Source organism: Notolabrus celidotus, chromosome 18 (genome assembly GCF_009762535.1).
Source record: "Notolabrus celidotus isolate fNotCel1 chromosome 18, fNotCel1.pri, whole genome shotgun sequence".
Lineage (NCBI taxonomy): Eukaryota > Metazoa > Chordata > Actinopteri > Labriformes > Labridae > Notolabrus > Notolabrus celidotus.
The window spans coordinates 16425813-16443688 of NC_048289.1; the positions used below are offsets into that span (position 1 = coordinate 16425813).

Consider the following 17876-nt stretch of genomic DNA (forward strand, 5'->3'; position numbering starts at 1 on the left):
AACTCTGCTATACTCATTATATGACTACATTTTTTTTGGTGTTGTATGTTTTGGATTTTGAAAAGCATTTTCTTCCGTTTCAAGCAATACTTTCTAAATATAAAGACCAATAAATAAAATTGTAAAGCTTACTGCAGATAGGTGATTCATCAGCTCCGTTAGGGCAGTCCCTCTGGCCGTTGCACACCTTGTCCAGGTCGATGCACAGCTGGTCGGTGGGGCACAGCCACTGTCCTGAGGGACAACTGAATGGAGGGGTAGGGCAGTTTTGTTCATCACTCATGTCCCGGCAGTCGTTATCGCCATCGCACAACCAGCTCGTTGGAATGCATATCTTGTTGGCGCACTGGAAATAGTTTGATCTGCAGGTAACAGGTTCGCAGGAGGTGTGTTCATCTGATCCGTCTTCACAGTCTGGATGGCCGTCACACTCCCACATGTCTGGTATGCAGAAACCGTCGGTCTGGCACTGGAACTCGTCATCGTGGCACAAGCCTGGACCTCGAGTGGCTGGAAGGGGCACAGATATGTCAAGATTTTAGAGCTCATCAAAGGAAAGGGAATCACCAACTAAGCTAAAGGTATAATATGTTTTTTATTAATGGTCAATGTCGATGCATATATATATGTATATATATATATTCTTAAAGTTATATTTTTGGGGCTTTTACGCTTTTATTTTTTATAGAGGAGAGGACAGTGGATGGTGTAGGGAAGTGGGAGAGAGTGGGTAATGACATGTGGGAAAGATGCCTCAGGCTGGATTCAAACCCGGGCCAACCGCTTCATGGGTGCGCAAATTAACCATTAGGCTAAATCTGTGCCCGATGCACATTTTTAATCTGATTAATCAACCATTAAACTGAAATGTAACATTTTTACATTATTAAAATAGACATTATATATTTTTTGTTACTTTTTAAATGATAATATTTAGGACTGTAAAATTAAAGCTCATGTAAGGAACTTTTGGTTTGTGTTGATTTTGGAGCCCCCTCTGGACAAAACAGACAAAATCTCTCGGTCTCTTTGCTGATGTTTTTCTGAAAATAAATCTTGTGCTGCCATCTTTAAATAGTAAAATATATCACACACTGTAAATCTTTGTTTTGGAAAATGTAAACAAAGGCTGCATCTGCAGCCAGCTGTAACTCACTGTCTGATGCCCACCCTCTGGCAGTGGTAACAAGCATAATCCTGTAAAAATGACCCCTGATGGTCTTGTTTTCTTTCTTTGTTCCAATAGATGGATAAGTATGAACCAAGCAGCAACCTCCGGTCTAAAAATATGAGTCCAATGCGAAAATGTTAAAAACTGCTGTTCATCAAGGATCTGCTTGAGGCTGGCTCCGGAAGTACCGGAAACCACATATACACCAATTCAAAAAAGGCGATTTTTACAGCAGAAATAAACATGTTCGCAGCCTGGTACAAAAGACGAGTGTAGTCTGGATAGCTCATTTCTTGATCGGCACACACTGTACGAGGGGTGAATTTTTTTCTAACGCAGAAATTTTGAAGATATTGAGATTACGAGTCCTCCAATGAGAGGCACAGCTGACTTGATGACAGGCTGGAACACTGTAGCTGTTAGCTAGAAGGCTCAAACTCCGCCTCTTTACGTAACAATCGCCCAACAGCAGCAATATGACTGCTGATGACGATTGGCCTCAAAACAGCGCTTCAGAAACAGATGGGTGATGTCATAAATACTACGTCCATATTTTATACAGTCTATGGTATGAACTCAAGTCTTTTTTATAACCAACTAAAAACTGTTCACGGGAGCTTTAATGTGTTGATTTCCATTGATTTATCACAGAGAAAATAATGCGTAAAAAATGAAAGCAGATTAATCACCTGAACATAATGTATAAAAAAAATTCTAAACGTTTTACCTGCCCAAGAGAACAACTGCCTATAATGTAATGCCTCCTACATTATAAAAGTACTCAATTAATTGGTAATTTACCACAAAGGCTGTATTTAATAAGGTTAGTTTTTATAGTTTGACTGCACTTATATCAAAATACAATCATGTATGTTTATATAGCTTGAAGCAGAGTGTTGCTTGCTTACGACAGTCTCGTTCATCAGAATGGTCCCTGCAGTCGAACACGCCATCACACCTATAGCTCGGACTGATGCACTGGTCTCCGCTGGCACAGGAAAACTCATGGGAGTCACAGTTAAACTCTTGAGGTAGAGAGGAGAAAAAGTTAAGAAGGGAATGATATGTTTGCAGATAAAACTGAATTGTTTCCAGGGAAAAAATGTGTGTTGAATCTATGAATGAATCTCTTTAGCTCACGAAGGACATGTTCTGTCACAAATAAACATCAAAATAAATTAAACAGAGCACAAAACAGAGTCACTTCACAGTGATTCCTACCACAGTTTGCCTCATCAGATCCATCCAGGCAGTCCTGGTCTCCATCACACACATATGAGCTGTAGATGCAGCGGTGGTCAGGACACAGGTAGTAGTTTGGAGGGCAAGTGGTTATGGTTGAATCTGTCAATCAAATGAAATCATTTTGATTTATGTCCTTTAATCTAGTTAGGCAGCTGAGTTAAAAAACAGACGCACACACTATACTTACTGCAGTTGTGTTCGTCAGAGCCATCCCCACAGTCGTTGTCACCGTCACACAACCACACCTTAGAGATACACCTGAGGTTATCGCAGGTGAAGTAATCTGCGGCGCAGGTCGTAGGGCGGCGAGTGGGACAGTTCACTTCGTCAGAGCCGTCACCGCAGTCGTCCATGCCATCACAGCGCCAACTGTTTAGGATGCAGTGTTTGTTGTTGCAGGTGAACGCTCGAGGAGAGCAGGTCGCGCCTGATATAAGAGGCAGGAAGAGTGGAGAGATAAAGTTGCTGGCTTAAAACGCTCCTGCCCCCTTACTTGACCACATTTAACAGCAGTGGGAAGAAGAAGTTGGTGTGGACATATCTGGGGCGGTGTAACAGAGAGCAGTGGGACTAGTACATACAGCGTCCATATGTATCAGACATGGGTTAAATGCAGTTTAAAGTGATGCATAGGCTCCATTTGTCCAACAGCAGAGTGGCTAAATTCTATCTGGGAACAAATGAAAACTGTCCAAGGTGTAGGTGTGATCCAAGCACCCTCAGTTATATGTTTTGGGCCTGTCCAAGCTTAGGCTTCTTCTGGACCGAGGTATTAGAAGACATTTTGAGCCACCTCAGGGGGGAGCAACTAAGATACATGACCCAGGGTTCACTCAATAAGTTTATAGGGATATGGCAAACATTTCTGCACTATGTAGGAAGAACCCCTGCCAATGAGATTCCACTTATTGATTTCAAATTTGTGTATGATTTCAGTTTAACCCAAATAATACCCTCTCCAGTGATGTATTTCAATCTACTCAGGTGTATGCAAGTGCGTAAGGTCATTTTGTATTGTGTTCAGTATGTTTAATATTGTGTCTTATGTGTTGAAAAATGTAATAAAAATATTCAAATATATAAAATGCTCCTGATGTTCACATATACTGAAACACTCACCTGTATCTGTGCAGTTGGCCTCATCAGTCTGATCCACGCAATCAATGATTCCATCACAGCGATAGGAGTTGGGTCTACAGCGTCCTTCATCGCATTCGAAGGAGAGGTCTCCGCAGTTGTTGTCAGGTGGGGGAACAGAATCGTCTTTGATGCAGTCCCTCTGATTGGCCTGGAGTTTCATGCCGTACGGACAGCCACACACTCGATTGTAGGATGGCGTTGGGAAACAGAAGTGGCTACAGTGCCCGTTGGGGACCGCATTGCACCGGCTGGTGAATGCTGTTAGAAAAAGAAGTAATTTCTAGATCATCTTCATCATCTGGCATAATCAAACTTAAAGCCTTGCTGTGTGTGAACTTACTGCTGTGGAGGTCGGCTGTGTAAGCTTTGACATTCATGATGCCTGATACTCCTTGTCTGATCATAATGTTTCCTCCTCCGTCCCTCTTCCTCATCTCAAATATTGCTCTGGTCCTTGTATCAGAAACATAAAGGAAGTCTAGAAAACAGAAAGAGATTGGTCAGCATTTTAAACAGGAACTCAATTAAGACCAAAAACAAAATAAGAAGCTCATTATATTATTTTAGTGGAACAGTGTTGAATGTTTATAACAATGTAAACTCATTGCTTTAGATATTATTTAATTATGATATGAGAAAAAATAAATATAGTGTAGTAGGAATAAGATTTCTCAAAGACATGACAGGCAATTGCTTTTCCCAGAATGCATTATGTATTGAGTCTCTGGTCTATTTTTATTGTGCATTTTCTTATTAACGCTGCATTTTCTGTTTCTGATTAGCTTAAATATTTGAACACTGCTATTTTGTGCATCACTGTCATATATGTTATAGCAATTCATAACTCAAGTAACCAGCTGTTTACACTGTTGTGGTCTGAATGCAAATACAGATGAGCTTTTATGAAATGTCCAAAATGTAATTTGATTTAATTTAATTTAATTTAATTTGAAAAATATTAATTAATTAATTAATTCAGTAATTGATTTACAATAATCCAAAATAAAAAAAAGGATAATGGTTAAAAATAAAAAAAAATTGGGATTGGAATTCAATAAGTTTAACTTTTTCCCACACCTTTTCGGATTTGAAAATACAATTCATATGAGTGATATTTGCGTTGTATATAATGTTTGTTTTTTGGGGTCTTTTTTGTGTCTTTTCCATGTTCGAAATAAACACTATCAAATCAAATTTAATTCACAGCAGTGTTTTTTTTCCCGATTCTTTCAAAGAAGATTATAAGCCCCAAATAATGTTTCATCGTTTAAGTGGGAATTGTAATAAGAGATGAAGAAACCAACCTGAATAAACCGTGAGAGAAAAGGGTGAAGTGATTTGACCGATATTGGTAAACGTCTGTCTGTCATATCCTTCAAATCCAATGTGACCAATTTGATCCAACTGGGAATCCACCCAGTACAGCCGGTCCATCCTGTGGAGGAAAACCATAGATCAAACAACATTCAGTCTTTTAGTCCTTATTATTCAAGTTATGTTGTCCACTAGAATAGCTCTTTCTTCCTGCTGGTGCTTGTTGTGCTTACACATAGTCAACAGCGAGTCCATAAGGCCATCCCAGGGTGGTGTTAACCAAAGGAACAGCGTTGCTGCCATCAGTGAAGCCTCTCATTATGACTGCCGGACGGTACCAGTCAGACCAGAACAAGTAGCTGTGGATCCGCATTTTACAAGACACAAGAGAGCGCAGATTTAATCCTGATTTCAATTAATAATCCATCAAAAGTTTACAAATTACAGTACTTTTTAAAAGGGCACTAAACACAGTTTTTACTTTGATCATCACTGTAAAGTATCACTAGATTGTGAAACACGTCAATCTGCTGTAACAGCTCTTCTGCATTCTAACCAGATAAATCTAAGCACTCACCCTGCGCTTGGACTCACTGCGATTCCTTTAGGGTTCCTCAGTCCCGTCACAATGTCCCGTCTGGACTTGTCTGTGACCCTGAAGGCCACCACCGACTTGTAGCTGCTTGTGGTCCAAAACAAAACTTTGGAGGTCCAGTCATAGGCCATGGCATCAATGGTTCCCACTCTGTAGCCGGTTAAGATCTGTTGGACTGAGAAAGCATAAAGAAAGTTAACACAGGGAGGTTAGGTACACAGGATTGGGTTTGGAGTCTATGATTCGATCACAAGGGGACAAATTAAGTTACAAATTATTTGGCACAAATCCTAAACACTTAGTGCATTTACTATTTAATTTCATGAGATTCACCTGTGCCGTTGAGATTGGACTTATAGACAAGGCCTCTGGACCTGTCGTTGTAGAGAATAGCCTCTTCATTGCCGTCAAACTCCACAGCAGAGCCAGAGAAGGACGTCGAAAGTCCTGACAGAGGCAGGGTGACGTCCTCCTGGAGCGATATATTCAGTGGTATTCCTCGCACTCCCAGAGAGGTGGCCAACAGCAGGTAGTCCTTCAGCTCTGTTCAAAGAGTGGGAGATGATGTTTACAAGCAGCTTAACATACTCCCGTATTGAGCCAGAATTCTCGTGTTTATTTCTATTTAGTATAAGGTTTTTTTTTTTGGCACAGCAAAATAAAATATTCCCACATGTACACTTTTAGATGTATTAAAGAATGCAAAGACAAATAGTGAGATGTTAAACTGAAAAACAGCTTTTCATTTATGAATTTCAGAAGACCTATTGGGACCATCTGTAGTATTTTCAAGGCCCACCAGGGGAACCAGATTTTACAAATCAAAGGTCTAGGCAGTGTTTGTTTTAAAAAAGAAAGCACTTATTTGACTGTGTTAGTGCTAAAAATGTATTATTACTGTTTGTGATTGAGCGGTTCAAATAAGTTATTGTATATTTTAATTTTATTTTTTTTGTATGTAAAAGACTGTTCATTTGTAAATTAGTACGATCTCATTTTTGCACACTCAAAAGGTTGCTTAACTCGGAACATCATGTTGCGCTCTCACACTAAGTAAATACTCACTGAAGCAGGTCCTAAGATCCGGCTGCAAATCGTAGCCATGGCGGCACTTGCAGCGGTAACCCAAACCATCGTTGTCTGTGCGATGACTCAATACACAAATGTGCTGACAGCCACCGTTGTGTCTCCCGCAAGGGTTCATCACTGTGGGCCATGACAGAGGAGTTAAACAGGAGAAGAGAGAGAGTGTTGCACTCATATGCTAATATTGAAAGAAAGTCTTCATAGGAGAAAAAAAAACAGCAAGGACACAATATTATGTCCAGGCAGGACTATTGCTTCACTTCCACCTGAGCAAACACAGTGCAACATCTGTGTCTCCTTACCAACAGGTTGCAGGACACGATGCGAGATAACAACCTGGCCTGGTCGCTTTGCCGTACGATATAGGAGTGTTGGATTGCTGCCGTTGAAGCGGTTGGCTCTCACCACACCCATCTTAGTCCAGTCAGTGAAGAAAACGTGGTTTTCAAACACAGCAATTCCAAAAGGGTAAGGGGCCTGGGTCCCACCACTGAGGACAATTTTTCTGTGGATTGACAGCACTTGAGAATGGACAACTTGGAGAGCACAACATGGAAGCATTATTGTTTAGAAATGGTCAATGTTGGTAAAACAGTACATCTTTCTTCTTTTTTGGGGGTGTGGGGCAATATTGAAATAACCCTGTTTAAATGTGATGATTGCTATTGTTGTATGAAACAAGCTTGCTTTAGCTACAGCTCTGTTTGTGGCTTCTCCTTAAGTTCTTTACTGACCGAGGAGAAACATAGACAGAAATCTGCTCTGATTTGTGATCTACTGATTTGAATTAACTGGAATAAAAAAATGAGTGATTGAAAAAAAATGACACAGGGCATTTTGCTAGATCTGATCAAGCAGCAACCTCCAGTCTAAAAATACGAGTCAAATGCGGAAGTGCTAAAAACTGAAGTTCATCAAGGATCCGCTTGAGGCTGGCTCCGGAATTACCGGAAGTCACATACACATGAATGGGAAAAAGACGATCTTTACAGCAGAAATAAACATGTTTACCGCCTGGTTCAAAAGACGAGTGAAGTCTAGATAGCTCATTTCTCGATGTCCTCTCACTGTGAGGGGGTGAATTTTTTTCTAACGCAGCAATTTCGAAGATATTGAGATTACGGGTCTTCCAGTGAGAGGCACAGCTGACTGCAGGAACACTGTAGCTGTTGGCTAGGAGGCTCAAACTCCACCTCTTTATATCGCAATCACTCAACAGCAGCAATATGGCTGCCACCGACGATTGGCCTCAAAACAGCTCTTCAGAAACAGATGGGTGACGTCACGGATACTACGTCCATATTTTATACAGTCAATGGATCTGATTCCTTCTCTGCTTACAACGCACTGTAATGTTCGTGCTATTGCCATGAGATAGATTTGTTGAAACCAGCTCTTCCTTGCCACTCTAAAATAGTAGCTGTTTGTGGCATCCATATTATGTATAACTGATGTGCTGGCTACTGTTTTGGGGAAACAAGTCCATATTTTGTGTGAGGGTTGTACTCGTGAATACCAAATATCGCACTGCAGGCTACAGCAGAGCCTCTTAAGAACTAATATCCCTATTTTAACAATTCTACTTTAATGTTAATGTTTAATGTTGTTCACGTGTGCCGCTTTTACCTGTCCAAACCACTGTAGGTGACAGTCTCCACAGTGTCAAAGTGGCTGTCAGACCAGTAGACCCTCTGTGTGACAATATCCAGGGTGATTCCTGTTGGAATGCCGAGTCCGCCCTTCACCAGCTCTAAACGATTGCTGCCGTCCATGAAGGCCCGTTCCAGCTTCATCTGCTCACTCGCAATGCCCTTGTCTGTGAAAAACATGTAGCTGCAAAACAAATAAAAATCAAGTTAAAGGAGCCTGTATTTGTATTTGATGTTTTTTTTCTTTATTATTCCTTTTACCATTTTTCTTGACATTGACTTTTTGAGCTGCTGTAACGAAATAATTCCCTCCAATATCAGATCAATACATTTTTATCTTCTCTAACCTTACACTCTACTCAAATAACAGTGACAAGTAAACATGTTATTTTGCACAAATAACATTGTCTGACTCCAGACCAGCTTGCCAAAATTTGTGTAATTTTGTTTTGTAAGACGAACAGAAATCCAACCTCTAAAAGTACTGAAAAAATGCAAAGTAAGAGCATGCTAGGCTCATTCCTCACAACCATTCCCATTTCAGGAGCTTTTGAAGCAGCTCTAGAAGGTTAAAACATTCAAACCCACCCAACTGTAGGGTCCAGGGCCAGCCCATGAGGAGTCTGCAGGTTTTCAGCCACCAGTGTGACCCGATTCCCTCCATCAAAGTCGCACATATCGATACGCTCCACCATGGCTTCTAAGACGTATAGTTTGAAGTTGATCCAATCCACTGCAAGGTTCTGGACATTGTGGACTGAAAATTTAAGAATCTCCTTAATGTTATCCCCATTGTAGTTTGCAGAGTAAACCTGGGAGAGGAATGAAAGGGTTCAGCATTATTATTATTTTATGATTCATAGTTTTTTATTGTTATTTTCACAGTTAACAAGCATAAACAAGCAGTGGCATCCTGAATGGGAAGGACCACCTAGAACTAAAATAAACACGATACAATTACATTCACACCAAGCGTGCCGGATACGGCCCTGGTGGTGAGGCTTTCAGCAGTGTGACTGCCCCCTGGTGGCTGGCTGCAGTATAGGTCAAACTTTAAAAAATAAATACACGTCGTACGAATGTTTCTCATATCCGTTTGATGTGGTTATATGTAGTTAGTATTTGACTGTTTTGTGTCCAAGGCCTCTTTTTTCTGAAAAGTTTATTTTTCGTTAGTTATTAGAGTTTAAAAAACGTGGTTTTACTTCCGGGTTTCCTTTGATTCACAGCCGCCGTAGAACAAAACTTCAAAGTACAAACAGCGTCTTGTGACGTTACGCTGTAGGGCGGAGCTTATTACAAAGGCTTCACAGGCTCTGGCTGCACAATGGCTGCGCCCAGGAGAGGGATTTTTTGGCTTCAGAACTGTACAACGGGAAGAGACGGAGCAACGCTGTCCATTTTTATTTACAGTCTATGATACACACATAAACAAACCAGTACACACAAATATAACATAACAACCACTACATACACACAAAAATAAATAAATAAACAAAAACAGACACAGACAGCTTAAAATTTGACAGCGTTTCTTGTTGAGTTGTACCACAGTATTCCCACAATTGTTTACATCATTATTGTAGTTCAACTGAAATCATCTTCTTTTCTGAGTTGGAAACGTCCTCAGTCAGACAATAAAAACAAGTGATGATGCCCCAACTTCAAGTCATACTCCTCCACCCGATCTAGAAGCCTGTACGATAATCTTTCCAGGGCAGCAAGCTGACCAAGAGAGGTGTACCATGAAGATAAAACTGGTGCTGAGGAGGCCTTCCATTCTTTAAATAAAGTTTTCCTTCCTAACATAAGGACAGTCTGGGTCCAGTCTGCAAGTGGTGGAGCCAGGCTACCTAGAGCAGAGGGGTCACCCAAAATAAACAAGCTGGGAGTGAAGGGGATATCCTGACCAGTAATTTTTTCTACAGTGGTGTGTATCCCTTACCAAAACTAAGGGTTCAGCATTATTAGGATTCTTGTGACTCAATACAGGATTGGGATTACTGAATGAAAAAGTAAGACAGTAGTGGCAATGAAACTGTGATCATAAATAACCGGGTCAATGGACCAAACTGACCTTTTTAGTGTATGTATCACTCCAGAAGACTGTGCTGCTGTAAATGTGGTATGCCACCCCAACAGAGTAACCTTTGCCCTGAGATGGCACCAGAGTTCTAACAAAGCGCCCGTGTATATCACCAATCATCACATCTCCTCCATTGGTGTAAATGAGCTGTGGTAATCCACCTGGGAGGAGACACACACACACATCAGACAGGAGCAGTGAATTTAACTTGAAAATGATTAACTTCCAGTGCGTTTTATTAATATTATATTTCCTTATCTGACAGTTTTACATCCTGGATTAGAAATTGATGTATTTGGGTTCCTTATTAACAAATAGAGCGGTCCAAAAAGCAAACATCTGTTTGAGGATCTTTGAATTATCCCACAGATTATGCAGTAGTATGAAGACACTGCATGCAACTACTATGTGATTCCCTGTACCTGACACATTGGCTTTGCAGACTTGACCATGCTCCAGGAAGTATCCATCAGCACAGCTACAGTGGTGTGTCCCGGGACGATCTTCGCACAGCTGGTCACAGATCCCCCAGATCTGACAGTCATCGTAGTCTAGAGAAGAGAAAAAAACAGTACCTGTAATTTGGAACTCCAGTGCTGTGAACCACAGCTACACTTTTGGAAGCTTAACTGAAAACAGGTCTCTAGTTTTACTCATTTTTGAAAGTGCAAAAGCATGCATTTAAAGGAGCTTCTGAAGAAGCCTCTATGCTTTATATTCGTCACTCACCTACACAGGTACGACTATCATTGGCTACAATGAAGCCATCCGGGCAGTAACAAGAACCTCCTTGAGGAGACGGATGGCAGAGGTACTCGCAGCTCAAGCTGGAGCACTGATCCAGGCCTGGAAGCAAAATATCAAACAAATCAACATCCTGATAAATCTTGGAAACACATACAGATTTTTCAGCCATCTGTCGTGGAATTTTCATAGTCTTATATATATGTATGTAAGAATGTTTAACTCTTGTATTTTTCCAGTCTAAGTGTCAGGGGCAGAGTAACTTCCTTCCTATGTCAGCTGTGGGTACTGGGGGATAGGCGAGACAGGGTCAGTGTAGTAATCAATGTCTTTCTCTCTGCTCCTGTCTTTATCTGTGTGTTGTGACCAACTGACTGTCTCCAGACTAGAGCACAGCTCTTCTTCCCAATTGTTTTGTTTCCTATTGTCCAAATATGGTTATCTAACTTTAGTGCCATCTTTTGGGGAATAAAGGTACATGCCTGAGGATTTGTCTGACAGAACTGACTTGGCATTGCACTACACTCCCCTGCCTGTGTACTGTTATGTTATTCTCCTCGATCGAGTTCTACATAAACTATTTCAACGTAAGCCGTCAGAGTCTCCTGAGTCTTCTGTGTCCAGTGTCCAGTTTATTTATGAGTTCCATCACACCATCTACATAGTTTATTTTATGCCACAGCATCATAACTAGAACAGAAGCAGCTTTATGGCCACCATTAGGAGAGACTCTGAAGGCCTTTAGTGCACTGAGATCCAGAAAAAGGTTAATCTTAAACCAGGTTTGTGTGAAGGAAGTGATACGGAAGGGAGAAGCTATGATCATTACAGTGACAACAGCTGATTTCTGAGAAACATTTACACACTATAAAGTCAAAAACCCTTGCACCTACATTTATAGCGTTATGAAAGTGGTTCATGAGTGGTTATGTTCGACACATTAACTGGTTTGTCTCAAATAGTCAACATGTATGTCACTACATATTTTTCAACATGTTTTGTGTGGCTGTTTCGGGGGCATTTGTGTAGACTTTTCACTTCAGTGTATGTAACGTCATTGTTTGTAACTTACTGCAGGTTTGCTGTGCTGTGGAATTGGTCTCATCTGTTCCTCTGGGGCAGTCAGGTTTTTCGTCACACACCTTGTCCACTGGTATACAAAGTGTTGAGCCTGGGCATCCCCACTCCCCAGGGTAACAGCCCCGAGAGTTACTATCTAAAAAAAACCATAAAAACAATTGTGATGACATCATCTATTAAAAATATCACAATGGAGTATCTTTGAACTTGAAGAAAAAAGGATTATTTTGTGTCTGAATTTGAACTTTATCAATCCAGTTAACTCTCATGCAATGTTTTAAAATAGCTGTTAATGTTTATTCTAAAGTTCCCTCACAGGTAACTTTTCTTACCACATCCGCTCTCATCACTGTAGTCCCCACAGTCGTTGAACTTGTCACACACCCACATTTGAGGAATACAACGACCACTGGAGCATGTGAACTCATTGCCACTACAGCTCTGGTAAACTTATAAACAACAAGATACAACAAACATTTGGTCTTTTATCCACTGAAGCTTTCACAGTTTCTGGGAACACTGAATATTTGTGATGAATGTTTTTAAAAACTAAAAGCATATGCATACACCAAGAATACATCATACATCATATTAAAATGCAATAAACCATTTATTATAAGTATATATACCTTTTTATTGTATTTAGACAATACAATAGATGTACCTCTAATTCTAATAAATTAATTAAATTGCTGACTACCATCGCAGGTGGCATAGAAATGTTGCCTTAATTAGGGAAATGCTGAATTATATTGAAGTCTTAGCAAGTTATTGCAATCATTCTAACAAGATACAACTGTCAACTTACTAGTAATATACATTACCATTTAAATTGACCTAAATTAATGCACTGTAAACTGCGCCACTGTATACTTACCACAGCCTTGTTCGTCACTGTTGTCCCCACAATCGTCCCAATGGTCACACACAAAGGAATGTGGAACACAGTACCCGTTTGTACACTCGAACTGGTGGATGGGACAGTGCTGTGAAGCTGAGAAGAAAACCATGGTAAGAGAAGTGATTGAATAGTTGTGAACAGTCCCATTTGAAGTGCTGCAGACAGTTACTAAAATTTAGTTTTAAGCTGGCAAACTGAAATACAGCAACATTAAAATAAGTTTGAATCTGAGTCAGCAAAATAACTGTGAAGCAAACCACTGAGTCAACCAAAGCTATTATTATTACTGGCTCCCCATCACAGACCGGATCAACTACAAAATACTTCTCCTCACCTTCAAATCCATACACAACCTTGCCCCTCCATATCTCTCTGACCTCCTTTATACCGCCACACCTGTCCACACCCTCAGATCCTCCTCATCCATCTATCTCACTGTCCCACCTGCTCGCATGGGGAGCAGAGCCTTCCGACACTCTGCTCCCCAGCTCTGGAACTTTCTCCCACCTGACCTCCGTAATACTGACTCACTCCCACATTTTAAATCCAAACTCAAAACTCTTCTGTTTAAACTGGCTTACTCCATCTGACCACAACTCCACTGTCCATTCACTTAAAACTTTTTAAATTGTATTTTATTACTGTTTGTTATTTAAACTCTGTTTGTTTTAATGATCTAAGGTGATCTTGAGTGTCAAGAAAGACGCCTATAAATAAAATGCATTATTATTATTTATCATTATTACTATTTATATTATTATTATTATTATTATTATTATTATTATTATTATTATCATTATTATTATTATTACTATTATTATTATTATTGTTATTATTATTATTTTTATTATTTTTATTTTTATTATTGTTATTATTATTATTATTATTATTATTATTATTATTATTATTATTATTATAAGTAGTAGTAGTAGTAGTAGTAGTAGTAGTAGTAGTAGTAGTAGTAGTATTGGTATTATTATTATTATCATTATCATTATTATTATTATTATTATTATTATTATTATTGTTATTATTATTATTATTATTATTATTATTATTATTAGTAGTAGTAGTAGTAGTAGTAGTAGTAGTAGTAGTATTGGTATTATTATTATTATCATTATCATTATTATTATTATTATTATTATTATTATTATTGTTATTATTATTATTATTATTATTATTATTATTAGTAGTAGTAGTAGTAGTAGTAGTAGTAGTAGTAGTATTGTTATTGTTATTATTATTATTATTATTATTATTATTATCATTATTATTATTATGTATTGTGTATGTTTGTTAGCATTACCAAAATGTTCAAAGCTCGAGGCTACATAAATACTGGAAAGAAAACAGCAATATCTAGAATAGAAGAATGAAAATAATATTCATTAAAATAAAAATACACTACAAGAGTGAGTCCATCAAGTATATTTCCACTGCCAGTTTTAGCATCTTATCAGATTTGAGGACCAAAGTGTTAAGCTAGCTTACATAATAGCTAACTTGAGATTAATGCCACTAACAAAGATTATCAAAAAGAACAAATAAATATATATACAGTGAGCTTTTGAGGACACTTGCACTTGTGTTTTGAAAACATCCACAGAGTCAAAGCCACTCTTGTACTCAACTGAATTATTCAGTCTGCTGCTTAATGAGGTCTGGTTTGTCAATGACATTAGCCTTGCTTAAACCACACTAAGATGGTGACCGCAAGTGACATTTGCGTCCAATACCACTGCTACTACTACCCCTAGTATTACTAGTGGTAATGTTAATGTTTTGTATAAATATAAATTTAATATAAAATTAAAATACTCAGAGTATTTCAGTGAGAAGCTAGCTTCTTTTGAAATTGTTGTGTGTAGGGAAAAAAATCCTAATTTCCTGCATTTTGGTGATTTTTTAATTCTTCAATTGAAAACAAATACTGCTGAAAGAATTGCATGATGCTCCAAATCTAGCTAGGAAAATCATTTTGTACATGGTCATTTTTAAAACTGAGTAGCTCAATTGAATACACGAATCAGATGATATAATTTTGTTTAGTGCTAACACCTGAGTTTAAGATTTCACTAATTATGAAACTTAAGCCATTAACCTTCCATTAATTATGTTCTGTTCTTCATACTGTGTATGTTTTTTTTTTAAATAACCTGGTGCAATTTTATCCGTTCAATAACTTACCTTATCTATTTATCAGATAGGATTGAACATACTGTGTATACATCTGTAATAGTTTTACCTTTATCATTGCTATTATTATTGTTATTATATTTTTAACTATGTTAGTGCATTGTTGTATTCCCCTGTCCCGTGTTGTAAGCTGCTGTAACAAAATAATTTCCCCCAATGGGGGACAAATAAAGTATATCTCTATCTTATCTTATATTTGAATTAAGTTACCAAACAGTATCTGATAGAGCACTTAATCATATCTTATCTTTTGGAAGGGCACCCTACAGGGGAATTTCATCACATTTTGTTAACTGGAAGAGCACCCGAGGGAGTATTTTATATATATATATATATATTTTTTTTTTATCTACTACAGGGTCATCAATCAGGTCACTTAAGCTGTTCTGAAACATGAGGCCATTATGCACCACTGGTTTTTTGTTCAAATGGTACTTAAAGCAGCATCAGACACATTTTAAATTCCAGTCTGTATCTCTACACCATGATAACCTCATTCAATTCAAACTACTTTAATTTGGTCTGTGTTGATGTGCCAAATGCTAAAAAACTTGTTCCAATTTTATAGTCAAAAAGATAATTTTAATAAGCTAGAAAATTGAGCAAAAAAGGATGCTCTCACATTTTTTTTGTCAAAGTGTTATAGAATAAGAACTTTATTGTCTTGGGGATCTACAAAATCATCAAATCTAACACAGGCCTTATTTACTCACTGCAGTTGAATTCATCAGAGCCATCTCTGCAGTCCTGTAACCCATTACAGTGCTGGGAGTTGTTGTAACAGGCCCCATTGGCACATGTCTTCTCAGTACACTGTGGATAGTCTGAAACAGAAAAAGTGCTTAGTTTGTGACTGTATATCAAATTATCTCTAAAACCCTTCAACAATTAAAAAAGAGGTGCACTAAAATATCTGACACTGTAGCTATTGTTTGTGAATTTTACACTGAAATCAAAATGCATTTTGGATAAGATCATCGTGGATTAAGAAAAACTCTTACTGCAGTTGTTCTCATCAGAGTTGTCCACACAGTCCTTGATACGGTCACATCTGTATTTCCCTGGGATACACTGGCCCTCCCGGCAGGTGAACTGGTCTGGGCTGCAGGTCTGTCCAGCTGAACCAAGGGCCAGTATGAGTGGGGTTTTTTTCCAGTGTAATATATGGCTTTTCAATAAGACTTGTCGTGTGTAACTTTTTAATTCTTAATGTGGAATGCAAAATGGTTTAAATGAATGAATAATGAATAATAAAAGGTAAAACCATGACCTTGATTATAACAACAACAAAAAAACACTCAAGAGATACATACATCTCATTAAGTTTGGGGTAGCAGTTCTATTATTCCAAGAATGTGCAATGTGAATATCATATTAATATAAATTGTTAGTTTCATGTTCCTTTTCAAAGGCATAAGGTATTTGTGGCCACCTAGTGGTTTGAGTTTAGCTCTGCACATAAGTAAGTAGCAGCTATTTAATATAAAGAGGAAATACTCAACATCTTGATAAATGTTTCAGGACATATTACCTTAGTTTTGTAGAAATCACAATGGTTCAAAGACTAGACACGTTTTGTGAGGAGCTAACACTTTTCATAGAGACTTTTCTGTGTTATTAGTCAGGCTTCAATTGCATGGTCTGCATACCACAGGTTCTTTGTTCATCTGAGCCATCTTCGCAGTCTTCCTCTCCATCGCAGACAAATCCCGAAGAGATGCATTCGCCACTCGTCACACATTTAAATTCTTGTGAGGTGCACTGTGTCGGTGCTAAAAAGAAACACATAAACACATTGTAAGAGTTTACACATAAATAGGAGTGCTTGGCTCTCTATTTGAACATACACACACCCTCATACATGTCTCTGTGCCAAATGTCTGAAATCACCTGAGACATTTTGTTTTTAAGTCACCTTTTGGTACTGTCTGGGTTTCTTGTGATGGTTGTAACCCAGAAGAAAATTTTACTGCTCAAGGCTTTCTCTTCTAAGTCTTCGGAGACAAAATTGAGATTCTCGCTTCAGCCTCATTCAAGTTTCAAATTGTTCTCATTAGTTTCTCCTAAATTCACTAGGAGAAATAGTTGAGACTTAAATGAGAGATCTCATTAATGGCTAATTTTCTTCTCTTTTTTAAATATATTTTTGACCTTTTTACCTTTATTTGACAGGACAGCTGAAGAGGGACAGGAAATGTGGGGAGTAGTGAGCGGGGGAAGACATACAGGAAATGGTCACCCGGCGGGAATCGAACCTGTGACCCCTGCGACAACGATTGTTGTCTCTGTATGTGGGGCGCTTAGACCGCCAGGCCACCAGCGCCCAAAATAATCCACCTCTTTAATTGTAATAATCTGGCTAAATCTGGTCAGCCCTTTTGCGGCGCATATTTTAAATAAATGGTCTGTCATACCTGGTATGAAATCACTATCTTTTGAAATTTCTCTCAAATTCACTAAATCTTTGTGAAGTTGTTTTGTTCCAAACAGACTGTAAAGGAATGACTATATTGTGAAGTCAAAGAAGAAATCATTTGACTTCTAATTTGTTGATCTTGCAAGTGGTTCAAATGTTTTAATGAGAATTGTAAGTTTGTGGACAATTACATTGAAATCTTAATTTTGCAGGGCACTATAAATGTTCATGAAAAGATGAGCTCAGGCTC

The 17876-nt window shown here is 38.5% G+C and overlaps 1 protein-coding gene across 1 annotated transcript in view; it reads right to left on the reverse strand.

Annotated features, from left to right (window-relative positions):
• lrp2b (low density lipoprotein receptor-related protein 2b) overlaps positions 1–17073 on the reverse strand; it is a 52449-nt gene extending 35376 nt beyond the window's left edge. Inside the window, exons 1-25 of the mRNA XM_034708664.1 lie at positions 17064–17073; positions 16860–16982; positions 16212–16328; positions 15920–16034; positions 13346–13407; positions 12988–13104; positions 12443–12559; positions 12103–12246; positions 11016–11132; positions 10709–10837; positions 10278–10447; positions 8789–9012; positions 8178–8384; positions 6854–7056; positions 6531–6671; positions 5799–6008; positions 5448–5640; positions 5104–5229; positions 4861–4991; positions 3897–4034; positions 3536–3814; positions 2604–2843; positions 2393–2515; positions 2080–2196; positions 133–510 (exon numbers count right to left, since the gene is read on the reverse strand). Coding sequence (XP_034564555.1) covers positions 133–510; positions 2080–2196; positions 2393–2515; positions 2604–2843; positions 3536–3814; positions 3897–4034; positions 4861–4991; positions 5104–5229; positions 5448–5640; positions 5799–6008; positions 6531–6671; positions 6854–7056; positions 8178–8384; positions 8789–9012; positions 10278–10447; positions 10709–10837; positions 11016–11132; positions 12103–12246; positions 12443–12559; positions 12988–13104; positions 13346–13407; positions 15920–16034; positions 16212–16328; positions 16860–16982; positions 17064–17073 — 3931 coding nt within the window. The remainder of the gene's footprint in view (positions 1–132; positions 511–2079; positions 2197–2392; positions 2516–2603; positions 2844–3535; positions 3815–3896; positions 4035–4860; positions 4992–5103; positions 5230–5447; positions 5641–5798; positions 6009–6530; positions 6672–6853; positions 7057–8177; positions 8385–8788; positions 9013–10277; positions 10448–10708; positions 10838–11015; positions 11133–12102; positions 12247–12442; positions 12560–12987; positions 13105–13345; positions 13408–15919; positions 16035–16211; positions 16329–16859; positions 16983–17063) is intronic.
• Between the last annotated feature and the right edge of the window lie 803 nt (positions 17074–17876).